Here is a 17,868-nt window from a genome sequence, read left to right as displayed (position 1 = left end):
AGTCGGCCATATTTTGGACAGACAGGGTGTTGGCGGAGTCGCCCATTGCTGTGGGAGACAAGATTTATGCGCTCAGTGTTTTACGGAGCATACCACACACAGCTTCTCTCACACACACGGAATAACACGCTACGCTTCAAGCGGGGCGAAGGCAGCAGGAGCTGCGCTCTGCAAACCCCGGCATCGCCGCTTCACTTCCCAAAGTCTTTTTCCCGCTCACAGAGCGCGGCGGATTTATGAGATGTACAAACAGAGCGGCGGGCGCGAGGGGAAGCGGAGGAGCAGTGCAGGAGAAATGGGGATCAGAGGAGGTCAAGCAGAGGATTGGGAACGGACAGGGCTGCTGGGGGGGGCAGGGGGCCCGCCCACAGGGCCGTGCCTCATCAACGGTGGAGTGGCTGCCCTTATCTCCGGGAAATGGAATTTGCTCAATAACCTGGAAATCATCGTTTTAAAAAGCGATAGGGAGCGCTGCTCGTCTCCCGAATGATCGCCCCCACCACCAGCAAACGCACACAAATATACGCACACACTCACACATGCATTGTGCCTCCAACTGAGAGGTAGAGTCATGAAAGGAAAGCACTGATGATAAAAAGTGAGAAAAGTAAAAAAAAGAAGAAGATGCTGCCCATTCGATGGAGAAGGCGGCTGAAAGCTCTACAAGTACATGTGGAGGACCTGAAGGGCTCCAGGACGAGGCCTCGACCGCGAGCTCCCGAATCGGCCGCCCCTCTTGGATTCCGAAGGCCTGACCATCACTGACCTCTCAGGGAGGGAAAGAATCACGGAGCTAAATATGCTGCTGTCAGGTCAGTAGCAACTCACCCCGCTGCTGCAGCATATTGTTGCAGAATGTCAACTGGCCATCATTCTCGAGGAGCAAACACTAACGGCATGTAGGACCTGGAACGAGGCGACGGCGTGCTCTTCCAGGCAGCGTGAAGGGATGGCACCGCTTCGTTTTAATATTCACTTCCAGCTTTTGTTTGCACACCCACTCCATCTCAGGACACCCTTAGTCACCGAGGGTAAAAACAAAAAAAAGCCTCTCCTTGATGTCCATGGAACGGGCCGAGCCGAGCGGCCGCAGAGCCGCGATCTTCAAAAATCCAACCGGGAAAGACTTAAAAAGTAAATATGGGGCAGCGTGTCACGTTGCCATCCTAGCCTGTTGACGCTGCAGATGAAGACCAGGGAGCTTAAGCTTTTTTAAACTATATTTCGCTTTGAAGAAAGAGGGACAGCAAAACAAACGGACCCTCACGGCGGCCGAATCAACAGCTTGCTGGACTCGAGTCGTCGAGAACGGCGAGAGACCGCGCGCCGAGTAACCCCGTTTCCCGAGCCCCTGTTCCCGATGCGGCCGCAAGAGATAAGAGCGCGCATTGTTTACTTCCTATATTGACACCTTATCTCTGGCAGCGAGCTCTGACGAACACAGCCTGCTTCTAATTAGCGTTTAAACTGACGAACAGCGCGGGGAGGGGAAAACAAGGAGCCCGAGCGGTCCGAGGAGATTCGAATCAATCCTGACAACGGAGGCGGGGCGATGCGATTCCCCGTTCGCAACGTTCATTGGTATTGACGGTGCCGTTGTTCCGTCCCGTACGAAAACCCGAATCTTAAACAGACTCTAAGCCGCACGAGCCCGGCTCCAGTTGTCAGCGTCCCCTGTTTTCTTCTGCCTCGCCGGCGGATTTGTACATGTAAGGCCCTGGATTCCGACGCAATAACACTTCGTTCTGTCTTTCGGTCTACACTGCTTTTTTTAATGTTTTTACTTTGAAGTTGTTTGGGTATTTAAATTGTCTGTTCAATTTTCTGTGGCTCTGACTTTTCTCCCCCCCCCCCCCCCCCGTCTTTTGAAAAATGTTTACTAGCGTTTGGGAGGGAGAAAAAAAAAAAAAAAAAATAAAAGGACTTTAAGCACGAAGCGACTGAATGAAGTGAGCTGGAATTATAGGAGCTTATCCATAAAGCATTCATCTGTCAGAAACTGCTACCCTGAATAGACACATTCATTTCCACTCGAGAGAGGCCCGGGTGGAGGGGGTGTCAGGCGAGGAGTGGAATCTGAACCCCGGTGCTCTAATTAAACTTTTCTCCAGAAACATTTCCACTCCGCGGGATGTAATGGCGGTGAGCTCCTGCTTCTGGGTAATCTCTTGGGTTACTACGCTAAAGACAGCATTAATTAAGCCCCTTAAGGCACAAAGGCCCTCTCGCGGAGAACCAGTTGCGGGACCTCCCAGACTCAGCCTCATCCGGTGGCCAGCTAGCAACCGCGTGGCGCTACAGTCCGGCGGCCCTGCCCTGACCGGGGATCGCTGGCCGACGCCTGGGTTTTCACGTCAGCGCGCAGAACCTCTCTGGCCCCCTTGTAATGCAAAGATTAGACCGGCTAAATATCAGAAAGAGGATCTGGGATCGCTTAATCTCTACTAATCTCCATTTGAGAGATGGGTGCGCACTGCTGCTAAGACGATCACAGAGTAAATAACGGCTTTAGTACCTGGTTTGTCCCCATATCCGGATGTAAGCCAGAAGCAGCAGCTGCCGCATATTCCGGCGGTCTCGCCGCTCCCGACGTTTCTGTGCGGCCCGTTGCTCTGTCACCTGAGTACAACGCGTAGCCCTGTGTCCGCACATCCCTGTACGTGTGTGCAACCGGCCATCCCGTTCCTAAGTCAGCTCCACGTTGAGCGTTTGACTCCGTGCACGGGAGAGCCGAAATGCCTACAGAACCTCTGCGGCCCTGCAGAAGACAAAGGCGCGTGGAAGAGAAAAGCAACCTTTCCTTTCCTCCCTCTACCGCCTGCTCTATATTGGCCGCTTCGACAGAGGTTTCCCGTGCTTTGCGTCACGCTTAGATAACCCGCTCATCTCCCACACGGGCTACGGCTGAGAGCATGCCTCAGGACGTCCGCGCGTTAACACCTGGATGGTTTAGCTGCGGGCCAAGCCGCCGCATCACCTGCGGGCCTAATCAACTACACAGGTACCAGGAGGAGCGAACCATCAGCTCCAGGACATCCAGATACTAACCGCTAGCTCTGGCCTGGAGCCCAACGAGAACCCCACCTGACACAGAACAAGCGTGAGAAAGAATCAAATCAGTTTCAAAGAAAGAAAACCAAAGAGAGAGGACTGACTGTCTCCTTCCGTGTTTCATTTCTCCGCTCCCCTGTCACATCTTCATCCCTTTCCCCTGGTCTCTGTTTCTCTCCCTCCTTCTCCTTCCTTTTCACATCTTCTGCCCTCTCCATCCGTCTCTCCTGCGCTCCCCCGTCGCACCGCTCTCAGGTACGGCCGCTCGGCTGCCCCCCGCCTCTCTCCGGATCCCCGGCTCTGCGCGGAGCACCCTGCATTGGTATGCGTGCGACGGCGGTCCCCATCGCTCCCGCCAGAGAGAGACAAATGCCTGGGTCACTTGTCATCAGCATATTCACAATAAACACAGACACATTCCCCACCACAGCCCCCGCCATCCCCGCAGAAGAAAAAGCCCAAGTGTTCCCAGGGCTTAATGATTCTTGATAATAAGCACAGAGAAATTGCGATGGGGCTCGTAAATAATGCATTTTTCCCTATGAAAGATTGTGTTATCTTTCCAAAACAGTTCGCTAAGGAGGAGTCCGTTCTCAAGGTGAGCAACACGCTGGCAATATTAAACACGGCAATCAGCAGGCAAGATAGCTGATGTACGGCTCGAGAGGAAAGCGACGGGGACTGTGCCGTCGTCGATCTCGTTGTCAGAATGACCACTTCTTGTCAGTGCATTAGTCAAGCTGACAGTGGCGTGCGCATGCCACCGGTAGGGACTGCTGGGAAATATGGGAGAAAAGTTGATAAGGGGTGCCGATAGGAGCACTGTCTGAATGTGCGTTAGGACTTTGAAAAGGCGCGATTAATGACGTTCTTGAATTATGACCATCGTTACACAGTCAATGAAAGTGTGAAAAACTGCTTTGTCAGAGGTTTTCGGTACGAATAAATGTTCACCGAGCGTAAAGCTCCCAGCACGGAAGAATGCAAATGCATGCACGCTGAGAAAACTGGATGTAAAACTAAGGCTTGGCTAAATGGGATCGCATTAGGAGCAGTGTTCAGCACAGTAATATGCACATCTACTCCAAGGATTCATAAACACATATTGCATCCTACAATAGCTCACTAAAGTACAGTTAGCACCGTCAGATTTATTATTATAGCACGTTCATTTAAAGGTGCCCTTCAATCGAACGGCCGGGCATCCAGGGTCTACCCCGCCTCACGCCCTGTGCTTTTGGAACAGGCTCTGTACCACTGCCCTACACTGAACAAGCATGAAAAGATATGAAGGAAGGCGAGCTTCTCCTTTAAACTGTGTGGACCGAAGCACCGCGGTACCGTAAACTGCACTGTATTACCACGAGTTTGATAGGACCGAGGAAGTGAAATACCTCACTGTGCAGGCGAATTCAGCAGGCAAACATATTATACAATGTGTTCACTGATGATTATACTGTATTAGATGAGTACAATATACCGCAGTATCCCAGCTACTATTAGCTCACTTGAAGACAGTGCACTGTCCTGTCAAACAACATGTACTACAAGCGTGAACTGCCCTTACTTACTAACGGCTTCCACCCCTCCTGGGGCATAGGATGCCAACGAGGGCTCTCCAGGCGTCTCTGTCCTGTGCATGAACTGTCCAAGGTATAGTAATACTTTACAATGTATTACGCTGTCCTGACATGACCCACGTTGCACGGAATATGCTTTTTTAAGATGATCTGTGCTCTACAGATCACACCCTCATCTGAACCTAAGTCCTCCATCTCCAGCCCAGCGAGCCGGCCGCCAGCCATTTCCCTGCTCCCTGAATGCTTTCCAAAAGGCCGAGCCCACCATCAAACATGTCATGTTAAACCGCAAAAACAAACCGAACCCTTAAGACAATCTCATGCTCAACTCTCCTGTCAATGAATCTATTTTCTGCTCCAGCAGCCTACCCTAACCCTCTGGCAATTCCTCCCCTTCATGGCCCCCGCTCTGTAACAACTTCGAAAAGCCGGTCCGCATAGCCCGAGGACGAAGGAAGGGCAGGAGCAGGCCAGTGGAGGAAGAAATGGCAGGGGGTGGAGAGGGTTTAGGAACGAGCCGCCTGTGCACGTGCCCCCAAGGGCTTGGGGGGGGGGGGGGGGGGGTTCCACACTTCATGCTCAATGGGCAGCTACTGAGTGTACCTTGGGGCACTGTCAGAGCCAGCAACGCTGCATGACCTTATCTGACCATGAATGGTTATGCATCCTCTCACATCGGGACACGAGGAATGGGCTCTACAAACACTCCCAACCCCCATCTCACCCACCCCTCAACATCTTCTAGCAACTCGCATCTCAATACCGAAATCATAAACTGGGGCAAGTGGTTCCTCTGACGTGCCACAACACCAATTGGACATGATTGGTTCAATCGGTTCACGAGGAACACAACCAGTTTAACAATCCAGCTGGGGAATGCGGTCAAGGAGGGCAACCTTGAAAACATTTTACATTCAGTCCTAGCATTGAAATTCGCCGATTGTAACAATATCCCCCAGTCATTTTTTTTTTCGGAGAGCTTAAAACACAAGAAATCAAGATATGAAGAGCAGAGAATGACATGTACAAATGGGACTTCTGTGACTTGAGGCAGCAGGTGGTACAGTGGTTGAAGAACTGGAAGCATGGTGAGAATGATGGCTGGTCAGCTGCGATGAGGAGAACTCTTTTTGAAGCACTAAGCGTTGGTACTTAATCTGCACTGCTGTATAAACAGGCAAAACTGCAAGCTCGGTAGGTTTCTTTGATTGAAAATGTCTGCTAAGCAAACAGATACCGTGAATAATGGGATGTAAATAGCACTTGAGTGCAGGGTACGGGGCGATGATTGATTGTAGGGCTGATGCCTGACCGACACATCCTCTCTCTGCTCTCAATGCATGTGTGTATGTGACGCATGGATTTTAGATTTAGTTTCCCTTCTGTTGTCTATTTGTATGACTGCGCCGGCAAATGAATTGCCCACTGAGGACAATAAATATTGATTGACGAGAAGTGGCCCGGCCCCGCCGATCCGGCGGACACACCTCCCCGCCGCCGAGTGGGTCGTCTTCCTTCCATCCACCCAGAGCCCGCTGCCTGAAACCGGTCTCTCCGCTGACTCCTCCTTCATGACCTGCTCGAGCGTTAATCCCTCCTCTCTTTGGGTCTCTAAATCTGTTGCCACAGAGACACAGTCAGGGAATTTGGGGGAAGGGCAGGGAAGTGCAGGGGTTGAGGTGGGCGGGGGTGTGTTCTGTGTTCTTCCGCTCTTGCTCTTCCACTGTGATGATTGAAGACCAAAGCAGAACTATACTCTGCTTGCCCCACCCCATTTCCTTATTTCCTTGACCTACACAAGCCTCCTGGTCTGAGCTGCAGGTTCACCCCTTTGCCCATTCACCTTATCCTGGTCCCATTAACAAACCTCTGTTCTACCGATAGAAGATGTATTCTTCTTCTGCTAATATTGCAAGTGATATTCAAGAAAGGTCTCGAAACACATCTCCTTCAGACCCTCTTCTGTCCTGATCTCCTATTTGCCCCATAAATGTTTAAAAAATAAATGAATGAATAATTACACTTACTCCCAACAATTCTATATGGAGCTACTTATTATTATTACATTAATTCATTCAGCTGACACTTTTTTCCAAAGCGACATACAATGTAACCTACTTACAATTATTTACCCATTTGTACAGCTGGGTAATTTTACTGGAGCAATTTCGGGTAAGTACCTTACTCAAGGGTACTACAGCGGGAGGTGGGATTCAAACCTACAACATTTGGGCCCTAAGGCAGGAGCTCTAACTGCTTCACTACAAGCTGCCTAACTTGCGTAATGTACACTGACAGAAACAATGGTATGGAAGTAATATCTAAAAATCGAAGCTAAAACAAAGGCAACTGGACTTGCATGAGTTTTCTTGAAAACGTTTCACCACTCATCCAAGTGGCTTCTTCGGTTCTAAAACACATCACCTTCGGACCCTGTTTTAGAACTGAAGAAGCCACTTGGATGAGTGGTGAAACGTTTTCAAGAAAACTCATGCAAGTCTAGTTGCTTTTGTTTTAGCTTTGTTTTTTTAGACATACCATGACCTGGATGATTGAGAATCTTCACAGACGGTATGGAACTAAATGACTGAAATTTGAGAATCGTGTCTATATCTGTATCGCTCTGTCCGTTGGCGAAACGTACTTTTGTTTTTCTCCGAGTTGCACATTTCTTTGGAGGAAAAGAAATAAAGAATAAATCTAAATGCATTATTACTATTATTATTATTATCATTAGGTCATAATCAGTCTTACTCTAAGGCAGCTGGCACACACCAGCCTGGCAAACGCATAAACGTAAAACACGTCACTGACAAGTGCCTGCCTCACGGGGCTGCATCTGTCAGTCAACGTCCCCGTCAGCCCTCAGCAGCTCAATCGCTCAACACACCCGGTGGCAGAGCAGAAAGGGCCACAGCCGCTGTACGTGGCTCTTCGGCCGCAGGGGCGGAAGCAGGGAGTGGCGGGGCGTGCTAAAGGTGCCACGCTCTTCCAGGGAAACAAGTTCCACCTGGTGCCACCAGGCAGGCAGCTCCCTTGTTCCCATGGGGCCATCTGTGTACCGCTGCCAGGGGCAGGAATGGAATCTTGCCTCGGGCCTTCACGCACAGACAGGGACGCGACGAGGAAACGTCAACCCGAAAGGTCAGCATCCAAGCAGCCGCTGCTGGGTCATCGCTGACCCCGCCTACTCCGTGAAGCCACCGCCCCCACAACTGTCCCCGCACCCCTATTAAAACCGCTTAGAAAGCAATTCTGCTTGGCCCTCCATATGGCTGCCAATGCCTTCTTATTTATTTATTTTTGGTCAATCTGTTCCCTCTTGATGAGAGGGAAATACGTGATAAAGTAAGTTAACATCTGTTCCAGTACATTCCTTCAATGACAATTACATCTTACACTCTTGTATGTACCCAGACTGCCACCATTTTTCTTCTGCCCCTAAGACTTATAGCTTGCATCAAAAAAAAAAAAAAAAAATCAGTTTGTATACATGACATTATATATTTTAACTCCTATGTGTCCACAGTAGAGTTAGTGTATGAGTGATGTTACCCACATGTGTGAATTTGCATTACGCTGTCCAACTCAGCAGATGTAAATTACTCATTGCGTTGTGTGTGTGAGATGCATTGTAAATTACTCTAAATCTGTGTGTGTAGAATACTGTATGCATGTTGCCGCTATCTCTCAGCGTGTTCGGTCATGCAAGTGTTTGCCATACTGTGTGTGCGTGTGACGACGTGGTCATCTCATCCTTTATATCTGTGTGTGCATGTTCATGTAAGTATACGCGTGTCATCCAGCGAGCGTGTGCTTCCGAATGAGTCTGCGCACGCATGTGCAGCAGATCCCAAATAAGGAAAAACAATCAATTAATGTCATATATATGACAGCAGCAGCTTGACTGCCTCAGTGAACGACTGCACACTAGAGTTGGCAAAGTGCATACAATCCGTCTCCTCTAATTCCCAGCCCCGAACTTCCCTCCACGCAGCCAAGCTAATTATACACAGCACTCCCTATCTGAGATACGCAGAGAGGAACCCACCGAGGCTTGTACAGAACTCGCAGTTTCGCCATGCAAGGAACTTCCCTCACGGCTATATAGATGGACTATATACTCAATAACACTTTAATATTATTTTCAATGCAGATGTGGCTGCAAGCCCATGGTGGAAGCTCAACCCAGCAAGTGGGGAAAGCTCAATCCAGAGCCAAGTTTAATGCACCTTCTTTTATGATTATTATGATGATTATTTTTGTGCTGCCAGGCCTGGGCACTGAATATACATGCATTCTGCTGTCAGGACACATAAATGCAGACGCAGTCACCAGGCGGTCGTTTGGCCAGGGCATGGAAATAAGGAGGCGTTTCAGCAGATGGCGGCTGACAATTGGGGAATGTGGTGGCCCTGTAGGGAAGAGTGGGTCGTGGGCGCAATGAGGGGAAGTGTGAAGTCACCCAGCGTTGCCCCACGGGTTGATGGGAGACAGGAAGGAAGTGACAGCTGCCGGGCACAGAGGGCTGGAGGTAACGAGGAAGGACGTGTCGCTCCGGTCTGACTCCTAAACAAACTCCCGAAAACAAAATGCCTCCTGATCACATGGCTCACATTTATTTGTAGTGAGCTAATGCAGGACTAGTATTAGTTCCTCTATGGATGATCCTGCTTCATTCAAGACTAATACTCATTCATCCACGGATGATACTGCTTCATCTAGGACTAGTATTCGTTCAATCAAGGATGACATTAGTTCAGGTAGGACTGGTACTTGCTTGTCCATGGATAATATTGGTTCATCTAGGACTATTACTTGATCATCCTTAGGATATTAGTTTACCAAGGATTATTACTCCATCATTCATGGATAATACTGGTCCATCCATGACCATAAATAGTTCATCCATAGATCATATTGGTTTACCGAGGTCTCTTACCCATTCATACTTGGATTGTGTCACCCAGGGTTAGAACTCATTCAAATGTGGATGATATTGGTTCATCCATGACTACTATTCCTTCACACATGGATGGCAGTAAGTCATCCTAGACTGATTATCACTCATAGATACTGGTTCATCCATGAGAAGACCTCATTCATACACTGACAATACTGATTCAAGCAGGACTTTTACTACCAAACAATGAATACTTGTTTTCAAATGGTTGGGACTCCATACTCTGCTGGTTTGAACTTTGAAAATGTTGCACTAAGAGTTGTTTCTCACTCATCCCGGTATTTAAATCCACTTCAGAAACAGCTGAGTATTCCAGGCATGTATCATACTGATGGACACCATTTCCAGTAGGACAGTTTTTCTTGGTGAAAGAATTGTGTTCTACAGGACAGGTATTAATTTATAAATGACTAAAACCGATTCACATTGCAGGACTGGAATTGGTACTGATACTGGAACATTACAAATACAGTGGAGGCGTCAGCTGGTGACTCTGCTCCTGAAGCTTTGGGATGAGGAAGAATAGAGTATTTGTAAGCATGGGCCTTTCATTTCTCAGTTCACCTGTACGCTCGTCCCCTCGGGCAAGGAGGCCTGACACGTGCCCGCTCGTGGGACACTACACCATTCTAATTTCCTGCTGCTGAGTGATTTCCTCTCCCCAGCACCCCCAACAAGAAACCTCTACCTGATGCCTCAACAGCCCCATTGTGAGCTGAGAAGCTGCACAACTCCAGCCCTGTCCTGCCAGCACACAAACCCGAATTGTCTTGAAGCAGGTAGCTATTATATCTGTCCCCGTGGACATTTAGGAACCAAAATAAGCCCCTTTCCATTTGGACTGTTTGAATGATCTTCTGTCACCAATATAAGCTCTCTCTCCCCCCACCATCTTTTGTTCCTTGAACAAGCCAAGCAAATGAGCTGATGTCCCGTCGGTGCAGAAATAGCCGGCCCTAATATCCCTAACTGCAGATGAATCCCTGCTGCACACAAAGCCTGGACACTCTTCCCACACCGCTTCAAAATTGGTGCAATTTTCACCCGTGAAACACGCACAAAAGATGCTATCAATCTGAGAGCTCAAACAGGTGTGTGGCTTCGGGGGTAATGATTCTCATTTTATCACCACGTCACTGAAGCAGGGAAAGAAAAAAAAAAAAAAAAAAAAAAAAAAAACAAAATCCAGCTCTTTAAAATTAGAAGCTTTTTTATTTTAATCATCTCAACATCATATACTGGAACACATGAATAATTCATGGGATAATTTATTTGCTTTTCTCCCATGGATGTTTTCTTCCATTTCCTGACGACCAGGAAACAGACAAGCTTTCGAGCCACTGAAGTCAGCTGTTATCCACCTTCTCCTGGCTGATCATTAACCAGACTAATAGACAACCAAACCCGTGGTTATCCGGCAGCCAGCGGTGTTATGGTGCTGGACTTGAAACCTTCACAGAGGGCCACACAAACCGCATGGATTAATATGACAGATTGCAGTCGGCGTCAATCGTCCTGCCATCTGTATCACTGAGAGAATGGATGGATAGCTTCATCCAGTTTTCTTCATGTGTTGGAAAGGAGAGAAGAGCAAAAGCAAAAGCGGAGTTGACCTGACCCAGACCCACTGTAGCCCAGAGGATTCCGTGGCATCTGGTGATAACACATCTGTAACCTGCCATTTGCCCCGGAAACCCTGCTTGTGGCCCCTGCTATCACGTTATGACTCAGTGTAGCTGCAATGCTCATCCATAACACACACATACACATACAAAGACATACACAACAGCTAAGAATCAAAATCAAACACATACACAAACACGTAAATAACGACAAAGGTAAGCAGGGACAGACACACATTGTTTTAAGGCTGCAGTATCCCAGTGTGTTTTTTAAATATATTTTCCTTCCATCAGCTGCAGGATGCAAGCAAAGATTATGCTTAAGGTACAGTATTCTCTTTCAGACAGTCGGAAATCCGGTTGGTACTTCCATTCGTTTCAGTGGAAGATGTAATGATGTGAACATTACCGGGAGGATAAATTAAGCGCCAAATTGGATTTGTGTGGCAGCCTATGAAAAATAAAGCTGAATAAACAAATGGACGGAGGGAGGCGGATTCAGCCATTTGCATAGCACAGGACCAGTGGGACGGAGTGAGGGAGCTTGAAAGCTTGGCGTGGCGTGAGATTGGCACCCCCTCGCTCTCTCCTGCTCCAACCCCCACCCCCCTGCTTCTACTCCCCTTGCATCGCACGGGCAGTGAGTCAGCACAGAGCACACTGGTCATTCCGTCTCCATGGCAACAGTGCAAGCCGAATGCAGAAGCGACAGCACCAAAGCACAGTCGTTGCAAGCATACCAATCTCTAGAGTTGACCGGTGCTGGGATCCACATCTTATTAACCCCCCCCCCCGCCCCAGCCCATATCTGCACCTGTAAGAAAGGGTAGGCCTGTTGAGAAACCTGGAGGTCTCGATCGCGGTGACCTTGGCACCTGCATACTCCTCCCGTTGAGTGAGCTGTTGAAACTTGTAGACACAAGGAGCTAATACTTCTTGGAATGTGTCGTCGTTTTTTCTTTTATTTTAGGACCCAAAAAAAAAAAAAAATCCACAAACGAAAGAAAAAAGGGCCTCTCACTGTCTGCTGTATTAAGGAATGAGAGGCTGACACTTGTAATTTGAATTTTTTTCTATAAAAACAGGGAACCAAAAAGGTCAAAAACAGAAGACAATGACAGTCATGAGGCTGGAACTGTACCATGAATGGAGGATTATTTAGGACTACTGGAACAAATACACAATCAAATGTTTCTGTAACTGGAGCAGGGCAATAATTTAAAAAAAAAAACATAAATGGCTAATGTAACGGAGTTCCTATATGGGAACACTGTACGTGAACTCAAAGCATGCTCTTTTTACTGGGAATGGTGGGGTGTCTCGCAGGCTCGCTATTTCTTTTCTTACCAAACATCCAGCGTCACCTGTAATTTGTATGAATTATTTTAGTACAAAAAAGGAAACACTTTTGTTTAGTTCAGTGTGTTTCACACTGTCAGTACAAGTTATGCCATGCCATGTGTTGTATTTGTGTCATATTGATGCAGGAATACAGATATACACTACATTTGTCAGTGAGCATCCTTGCCAAGGACTACTAGTGTAGCATGAATGCCAAGGTCACTGTGCTAACAACCAATATTGTTTAAATGTGAAGTTTAGCTAAACTTCAGTTATTACGTTTCATAAAGGCAGCCTACTTTCCAACGTACTCTGTAGTACATCTTAAAACAAGATAACATTTATAATTAATGTTTCAGAATAACAATGGAAGAAGGTCTAGGTTACAATTACTATGTTTTAGAGTAACCATGCAAGAAGTACGAAGTGGTAAACATGTTACAGAGTAACTTTAGAGGACACACAGTATGGCTAGCATATATTAGAGTAAGAACATAAGATATACGTACAAAGTAGTCAGTGTATTTTAGAGTAAGGATGTAGGATACGATGCATTTAGTACGATTCAGAGTAACGGTGGAGGCCGTACAGTACAATTAGTATGTCAAGAGCAGGAATGGAGACTGAATCAGGACTATTATTCTTTAGCTCAACATTGGAGGGTTTATGGCAAGATCGGTTTGTTTTAGTTTGGCAGGTCTACTGGTATGTCATCATGGTTTAAGTGTGTCACCCATGGAAACACGTGACGGTTAATGAGAGATTACTGTACCTTTTGCATTCTAGTATCTGCTTGTGAGAACACCATGAACGGACAACCACAGTGAATCTGAACATTTTCACAGAACTTTTATTGAAATTAAATTAGCTTTGCTTTATAAAATGGATACAAAATTTACAATTTACATTATTGCAGACTTTGCATAAAACTGACAAAAGCAAATTGTGTATATAATTATATAATATAAAGAGAGGGTATCTGCAGCTTTAAATACAGTTGAGCATACAAGTGGTGCACAGGCATCGAAACAACTCGCAGTTAACACATATGCACAAAAACAGTGTAAGCAATACCCTGATGAGCCCAGCCCAGAGATCTTACAGTCACCCTCATACATTAGACCACAGCCTGACTCCACTCAACATGTCACATTACTTAATTAATTATTAAAACATACAATGTTGGAATGAAGATTTAATTTTACTCCCACGTAACACTCTGTTGCCATCTATGTTTTGCATACGGATAAATAGACTTTGCTCCGCTTCTCTTGAGTCTTAGTTACAAGTTGCAGAGTCACGTATTCCGCCATTATTTTGGGAGCAGGTTTAAATCCTTTATAGATCTCATCGCAGGGAAAGCTTCTGGCAACGAACCATATTTTATGATGGCAAGGTGTAGGTTTTGGTTCCAAAAAAGCAGGCTAGTGGTGCCAGGTGAATTCAAATAACAAGGAGAGCTTCGGGAACTTAAATTCCTACAAAATGCAACAAATGCTGCCAATTATTCGGCCAACGTAAAAACGTAAACATACTGCAGGCCCCAAACACCTTCACTCCACCTTCAAATTCAGAATTATCGACATAAATACCTTCCTTATACTACAACTGCCTCTAACACTCAGAGGTCAAACTGTTGGAACAACCAACTTTGGTACTGTTTCTCGCAAGGCATAAGTAATTCAAACATAATTCACAGTTGTGTAACCATTCAACCTACGATGGGCGGTCAAATGGAACCTTGTCCTTATTCTTCACAAATGAACTGCAACTTTGTCACAAGCAAGCATTTAACACCGCCCCCCCCCCCCCCTTTCCCGGTATGTACATTAAATTAAGCAAGGCACTTTCGGCAGACAGACAAGGGGGACGGAATTACCTGCCATTATTCTGTGCAAACAAATTTACTTAAGCCCCAGTAAATGAACACACCAGAAATTCATTTTTCAATGGCTCAATGGGATTCTGAAATGTCAGCCTCAGAAACAACAAAAATATGTTCCAACATCCTACAGCGGGCTTTATCCCCACGCAATTCTGCTTGTGCATAACAGAAACAGTCCTGTTACTCCAAGCGCAACAAAAACTATAAGGAGTACACACTGCCAATGCAGCTTGATTGAATTTCGCCCATTATATAAAGCAGTAATGCACTTTGAATGTATGTTCCCAGCAAAACATCACAAACAGCTAAATTATTTTGTGATTGATATTGCTACCAATAATCTGCAAAACAAGCAGTTATAATGAAAAAAAAAACTGCAGCTAAAAGAAAGAATCCTTCCATGTCTACAGACAATTGAATTTTTATGTTTTATGCCCTGCTAAATAAATGTCCGCAAAAAATGAAGAAATAAAAAAAAAAAAACCACAGAAAAAGAGACAGCATTAACTCCTTCATGTACAACACAACTACTGTAAAGTTCAAATGGATCTTCTCCACTAAAAACAAAAACACTTAAAATAAAACAAAATAAAATAAAGCAAAATAAAACCAATGGCTTTCTCAGTTTGGTGTCATGTCTACAGTGTGTGGAAGAGTAATAGTGCAATACACTATTCTTTGGTTGATGATCAGTCCCACTCTTACCACACGTCTTTGGTCCAACTGATATTCCTGTCCTGGTATAGGAAGTTGTCTCCTACCTGTTTGTTGCTGTATTTTGGAGGGTTGGCCTTGTAGCTGTAATCCGAATACTGGTCGGAGCCTGTCGAGTTGTTGTCACCCGTGCCAACGAAGGTGTTGGTGGCAGGCAGGTCCTGAACAGCCTGGTGCTTCTTAGATGCTGAAGGGGACTGGGGCTGCAGCTGGATAGAAGGCAGAGGTGAGTTGGAACGGTAGTGGCGGCCCAGGTCCGGGCTCCCTGGTGGGTAGTTCAGAGGGAGGTGGATTCGGGGGCTGTCATTGACCCCATCATTAATGAGGTTGAACTTCAGTGTCTTCTGGCGGTTGGCCTCCTCATCCTCCTCAAGAGGTTTTGCTGGCTTGGGGGCTTTTCCCTTCTTTCCCTTCTTGCTCTTGTTGCTCTTGGGGCCCTGCTTGGGTGCATACAGGTCTTTAGTCTCCTTCTTGCCTGCCTGGTAACCGCTCTTGGCTTCCTTTTGCAGGCGGTACCGAATGACCATCACCACAACAATGATCAGGATAACAACAGCAATGCCAGCTAAGCTGCCATATAGAATGTTACTGCGCTGGGCAGCACGGCTATATTCGGGGTCACCAGCAATATCAGTGTCCAGTGGGGTATAAAGGCTGTGGCCCACCAGAGACTCTACCAGGGTGACATTGTTCATGGTTTCATTGACATAGAAATGCACAAGAGCAGTGGTGTGGCGAGGTGGCTTGCCCTTGTCAGTGACTTTCACCACCAGTCGGTGGAGGCCATTGTGCTTCTGGGTGAACTCCTTAGCCAGGGTGATCTCTCCACTCATGGGTGAGATGCGAAATAGTCCATGTGGATTGCCACCAGTGATGCTGTACGTCAATTCAGAATTAGCGCCTGTATCTATGTCCTCTGCCTCCACCACCTCCACCTGGGTCTCAGGGTTCGTAACAAGAGGGAGGTACTTATAGGTTGAATTGGAGGGTTTTGTGACGTAGGGAGCATTGTCATTCTCATCCAGGACATTGATAGTCACTCCAACGTAGGAAGACCTTGGTGGGTCACCAGCATCCACAGCTTTGAGTCGGAATGTATAGGTGCTTTCCTTCTCCCTATCAAAAGAGATGCTGGAGAGGATGGTGCCAGTGCCATTCTGAATGACAAACTTACCATTGTCTGGTTCCACCGAAAGGTGCACCCGTGCATTCTCCCCTTTGTCTGCGTCAATCACTGTCACCATTCCTACAGGGCTGAGTGGAGGCATATTTTCCAGGACAGAGAAGCTGTAGCTACTCAGCATGAATTTGGGGTCATTGTCATTACGATCCAACACCCTGACCACAACAGTAGCTGTCCCTCGCAGACTGGGGACACCCTTGTCGGCTGCAGCAACATGGAACTCGTAACGCTCTCTCTGCTCTCGGTCCAGTTGTGTCCGCATCTGAACTTCACCCGTGTTAGGGTTGATATCAAAGAGTGCCTTCATAGAGGAGTCCATGATGCTGTAGATGAGCTCAGCATTCGTGCCACTGTCAGCATCCGTGGCCACCACATCCAACACTTTGTCTCCAGGTTGATTCTCTTCTGGGAAGTCCACCTCAAACAGCGACGGGGAAAAGACAGGAGAGTTGTCGTTCACATCCATCACTTGAACTTTCAGAGAGTTGGTGCTAGAGAGAGCCGGGTTTCCCGAGTCCACCGCCACAATTTCAATCCGATAGTCCTTCACGCGCTCATAGTCCAGAAGTGTAGTCGTCTGCAGAAAGTACTTCCTCTTGCGGTCACTGGGCGCCTCGCTAGCTGGCCTCAGCTGGAATGGCACATCACCTGCCACCACACATGTAACCACAGCGTTCTCACCTTCGTCACGGTCCGATACCTGGACCAGTGCTACGGGCGTTCCAATGGGCATGTCTTCAGAAATGTTGGCGATGCCATTCTGGTGGGTCACCAGCCCAATGCCACGGATCTCTATGGTGGGAGCATTGTCATTCTGATCCTTTACAGTTATAATCACAAAGACTTTAGAGCTTTTTGAATTTGGTCCCCTATCCCGTGCCATCACGTAGAACTTCAAGATGCTGATTTCCTCCCGATCCACAGGGCCTTTGACAGAGATGATTCCAGTTGACCGGTCGATTCTCAGTAGTCTTTGGACTGCATCGTTAGGTTGGTACAAGCTGTAGTCAATTTCTCCATTTGGCCCCATGTCAGAGTCATTGGCCTTCACCTGAAAACATAGAGGGCACAACAAAATACAACATTCATAAGATATTCACACAGCATACTTTTGGCACACATACACTGTACACCAGGCACAGGCCGAAGAAACAATCCTATTAAATGATCGTCACACGGTTCATTTGCAGTGAATTGGACGAATGAGAGTCTGCATGCTAATTAGCCCCTCTCGTTAATAACAGACCTTTTACACAGCACTATTAGGAGGAGACTGAAAAGAGTGACAGAGAGCCTATGGGCCTGAATCAGATCAGCCAACAACGCGGTAAACCCTGCCAAAAATAAGCCCCATCCACCGAAGCAGGAATGTGAGAACTCACCCCGATTGCATTAGGGTAATAAATATGCAGCACCCTTCCAGCAAACTGCCCTTTAACAAGATTTATACCATCCTCTTTGATTTTCAACACATGAATATAAGCCTGGTTTCCTAGGAGAGTCAATCTAGGATACATGCTGAAATCCTT

General features: G+C 47.0%; 1 protein-coding gene across 3 annotated transcripts in view; it reads right to left on the bottom strand.

Moving 5' to 3' along the window:
• The window catches only part of pcdh1b (protocadherin 1b), a 141,123-nt gene that overhangs the window by 109,802 nt on the left and 13,453 nt on the right, over window positions 1-17,868 (bottom strand). For all 3 annotated transcript variants that reach the window (XM_018737386.2, XM_018737388.2, XM_018737387.2), the window contains exon 3: window positions 15,204-17,390. In XM_018737386.2, coding sequence (XP_018592902.2) covers window positions 15,204-17,390 — 2,187 coding nt within the window. The remainder of the gene's footprint in view (window positions 1-15,203; window positions 17,391-17,868) is intronic.

The sequence above is a fragment of the Scleropages formosus genome, chromosome 13 (assembly GCF_900964775.1).
Source record: "Scleropages formosus chromosome 13, fSclFor1.1, whole genome shotgun sequence".
NCBI lineage: Eukaryota > Metazoa > Chordata > Actinopteri > Osteoglossiformes > Osteoglossidae > Scleropages > Scleropages formosus.
Note: the sequence above shows the minus strand (reverse complement) of the source record. Positions and strands in the feature narration are given on the sequence as shown.